The 3,982-nt window shown below is 33.4% G+C and overlaps 1 protein-coding gene across 1 annotated transcript; it reads left to right on the top strand.

Moving 5' to 3' along the window:
• The first annotated feature begins 535 nt into the window (after positions 1-535).
• LOC134279581 (solute carrier organic anion transporter family member 2B1-like) lies at positions 536-3,129 on the top strand. Its single transcript, XM_062761991.1, has 5 exons — positions 536-565; positions 928-1,078; positions 1,248-1,405; positions 1,586-1,650; positions 1,920-3,129. Exons 2-5 carry the CDS (start codon positions 941-943, stop codon positions 2,246-2,248), a joined length of 690 nt encoding a protein of 229 aa, XP_062617975.1. The 5' UTR covers positions 536-565; positions 928-940; the 3' UTR covers positions 2,249-3,129.
• The last annotated feature ends 853 nt before the right edge of the window (positions 3,130-3,982 follow it).

Below are 3,982 nucleotides of genomic sequence, written 5' to 3'. Positions count from 1 at the left end.
GAAATATTCACATTTAAAATAATAAGAAAAGTTGATTCAGATGTAATTTTTTTCTCGTTCTTGTACACATTCTAAACATCTGTTGAAAACTTTACACCAATGTCTTTCTTTTTTATGCACATATTTTTTTTTATCTTACATTATACGGACCCGTAGGAGGGAATGGATACTATTTGAAAAGCCATATAATTTTTGAGAAGCAAAATATCTCATCACACATATACATGTACATGTGGCTCGTCTATAGAGCAGCACACATTTCCAAGCTATATATATATTTGGGGTTGTCTCCCGTTTCCTATGAGCCTGTTATATATGTATAATCTCGCAAAAATTAAAATTTTGTGGACCTTAATGCTACTTGAGCTGTTTTCTCCCCTTTCTGCCAGGTGTGACGATCCTGGTGTCCACGAGTTGTGGGACGTTAGTGGGGGGTATCCTTACCACCTATAAGATGCTCCACCCATACTGTTGTATCAAGCTGGTGGGCGCCATTAATCTCTTCTCCATCATCGTCCACGGTCTTTAAATTCGTTCTGGGATGTCAGAACCCTACCATCGTTGGGTACTTGTATACCTCATTATCAAATTAATTCAATTATACACCATTACGCGATCTGTATACATACCTGACCAGGTACTTTGTAATTTTATATGCATGCATGTTTTTTTGTGCATGTGGCAACAAAATTATCTTCTGGGTAGTTGGGGATCAATTGGGCATTTCTTTATTTTTTTTAAATCGATTTCTGGAAAAAGCTAGTGTTTGACTTTACAGCAAAAGTTGTGGGAAAAGCATTTCAATAAAAAAAAAATCCATATTAAAAATGATTATAACAGCATAGAACTATACTTAGAAACGGGGACGCATTCTACAAGACGTTATATTTTGTTTGATTAACTGATACAGAAATTATTATGTTGAAGGCTGGATAATTCAATGAGCAATTCCACTTGCTTGGACGCCTGTAACTGTGACAGTGCGGAATACCTTCCCGTCTGCGGTTCGGATAATAGGAATTACCTGACGCCCTGTCATGCCGGATGTGGACAGAGTATTCAAGGACCAGAGGGTTTTGTAGGTCTTTTCAAGAAAAAAAATCTACAAAGATTTCAACACAAAATCATATTAAATTTTATGCAAAATATTAATGTTTGAGTTTTTTTCGTTATGAAACTCATTTTATTCGGAAGAAAATCGAAAAAAAATATTTCAATGGGGAATGTTCTATCAACTATCATTTTAGACGTACTCCAACTGCACGTGTATCGAGGGGGGAGGGACGGCCACCCCCGGGCTGTGTAAGACGGATTGTGAGATGTTCTGGCCTTTCCTGATCGTCAACACCGTGTCCTCGTTAATCGTTTCCATCTGCATCGTCCCCAGTATTATGTTCAGTGTCAGGTTAGCTTATCTACCTACTAGCCTCTTTTGTGTGATACAATGTAGTCAGTCTGCTTAAAAAATAAGAAAATATCCAATATATGTCTTTAAATTTCACTCTCGAAAATAAAGATATGACATTGTTTTTTTTTCTTTTTTGTAAAATTTGAGAATAAAAGTTTTGTTCTTCACTGAATACAGGTGCGTGTCAGACGAAGATAAATCGGTGGCTGTTGGCGTATCCTCCCTCTTCCAGACAACTTTTGGTATGTACCTGTACCTCGTGACTAATTCGGCAAAAAGGAAATGTTGTGTGGCTAAAATAAGGCATATTTAGATAATCTTTGAGGACGTTGAAGTATAAATAATCAACAAATATCGTAGGTTATAAAAAGTAAAAGGAAAAAAAACAGTGCGCTTCATTTATCATGAATTTTTATTCATTAAACGAGATGGTTCATCGAAAACTCTTTAAGAAGGAATACAAGCATATTTAATTTGTTTTATTTTTAAATTGTTCACCATTTATTTTAAGGCTGGATGATCGGACCGGTTATAACTGGTAAAATTATAGACACGTGCTGCAAACTCTGGAGCTCGAGTTGTTATGGAAAGGGCGCATGCGCATTATACGACATAGAGGACTTCCGCTTTAAAAAGTACTCTGTGGAAATCATCGCTAAATGTATAGTAGTTTTGTTTTATGGGGTTGTTATATGGATTTCTAGAAACAGAACGGACTGGAGTACAGACGATGAAGAGAAAAATGACCTCCCGGAGAAAGAGGAACTCATGGTCGGATCAGAGAAAACTAAACTGAAATTCGAGATTAGTGATCCGATCGTGAAAAACAGAAAATCTTAAGTCTTAGATAATTTAGCGTGTATAAAAAACCTTATCCAGCCATAACTCAAGATTTTTGGATTTCGTTGCAAAACCATGTACAAAAGGAAAAGGTACACAATCATTTTAGCGGTATTGTGCTAAGTTTACCAACGAGACTCGAGAAATGGCGGAACTAGCAGGGAAGAAGAAAATGGAATGATACAGATAAATGTTACACGAAGTCTCGTTTTATAGAAACAAGCTAATTCTGACTGCATATGAAATTATTACGTATATATATATATTTAAACAAAGAAGTATTTAGAAAGAGCAAGAAAGTTCTCTAAACTGTTATATGTAAATGAATATATATAACGTTTGTTTTAATTCTAAGCATTGGCTTATTCTGACCTGACAGAAAAATTTGAGTTGAGGAGTACATGTTGTACAGCCTTAGAGAAATTCCCAAGCAAGCCAAAAAAGGGAAGGGCTCCTTTAACTTATTTTGGAAGAGGAAAAATATAATAAACTTACTTTCCATATTCTGACAAATGGAATGATCTTTGTTTTCTTCTATAAGTATATCATGTATATGTCAGAAAAATAATTTGGGGCGGGGTAAAATGGGAGTTATACTGATTAAAGGGTTAAGAATGTTACACACAGGGAATAAAAAAAACTTATGTTTTAGCAAACATATTTTTCAATGATCATGACGAAAAATATATGTATATTTTATTAAAGTTTTACAAGTTTTACTGTGTCATATATAGAAACTTTGTATGATACTACATCAAGCACAGATTAGATATGTTCATGTACTCGTATTTTTCGTACTTGAAAGGAATTACTTTCACAGAAGTTATGCATAGGAAATTATTTTATAAAGTGTTCTTTTGATATACCAAAGACTATTTTTGTTGAACAAACAAGTGAATAAAAGTATAAAATAAATTGCTCTCTTTCAGTCTTCTTTCTAGATTTTCACACATGATATATGTTGTGAAATCCTGGACAGATTGAGTATTTTATCTTGGAGAAGAAATGACAAAAAGATTGATAAGCAGAGGTCTTGATTTCAGTAATACAGTATCACAGTTTAGATGAAATATATGGAGATAACGAACAGTATTCAAGATCAAAAGTCCATAAAACAATACAAAATAAGACCAGAGCAAACAGGGACCTCCGAAACATCAAAAACATCAGGTGCCAAGGAGGAGTGAGCATCCTCTTCCAGCTGATCACATCCGCCGTGTGCTCTTTGTCGGGAAATAAGGGGATAATCCGTTGATAATGATCTAACAATTGGTATGAAAATGTCAGACAGCATTTGACCTAAATAATGATAAATTGTATTTGATGACAAGGTCATTGTATCGATTATAAATTTTTAAAAAATAATGACTTTATAGAAGATTGCTGATATTCTCGTTTCATCAATTTGTTTGTCAATAATTTTCCTCGTTTTAGAAATTGTTCATACGTAGAGCATGCTCTTACGTATCGAATTCACTGAGATTATATAAACTCGGTATGCAGGCGATGGAGATACATATATATATATATATATATATATATATATATATATATATATATATATATATATATATATATATATATATATATATATATATATATATATATATATATATATATATTGCTACATTTGTAAAGGGAAGTTGACGATTGATTTCAAAGTTAAAGTCATCACGTTTATCATAAAGCTTGGTGTAAGATTACCATTAGGCCAAAATAAAAAATAACTTTGTT

This window comes from Saccostrea cucullata, unplaced genomic scaffold (assembly GCF_032062105.1).
Source record: "Saccostrea cucullata isolate Sc308-1 unplaced genomic scaffold, CSIRO_AGI_Scuc_v1 ctg6383, whole genome shotgun sequence".
Classification (NCBI taxonomy): Eukaryota; Metazoa; Mollusca; class Bivalvia; order Ostreida; family Ostreidae; genus Saccostrea; species Saccostrea cuccullata.
The sequence above is the reverse complement of the archived record's forward strand: the minus strand, read 5'-3'. Positions and strand labels throughout refer to the sequence as shown.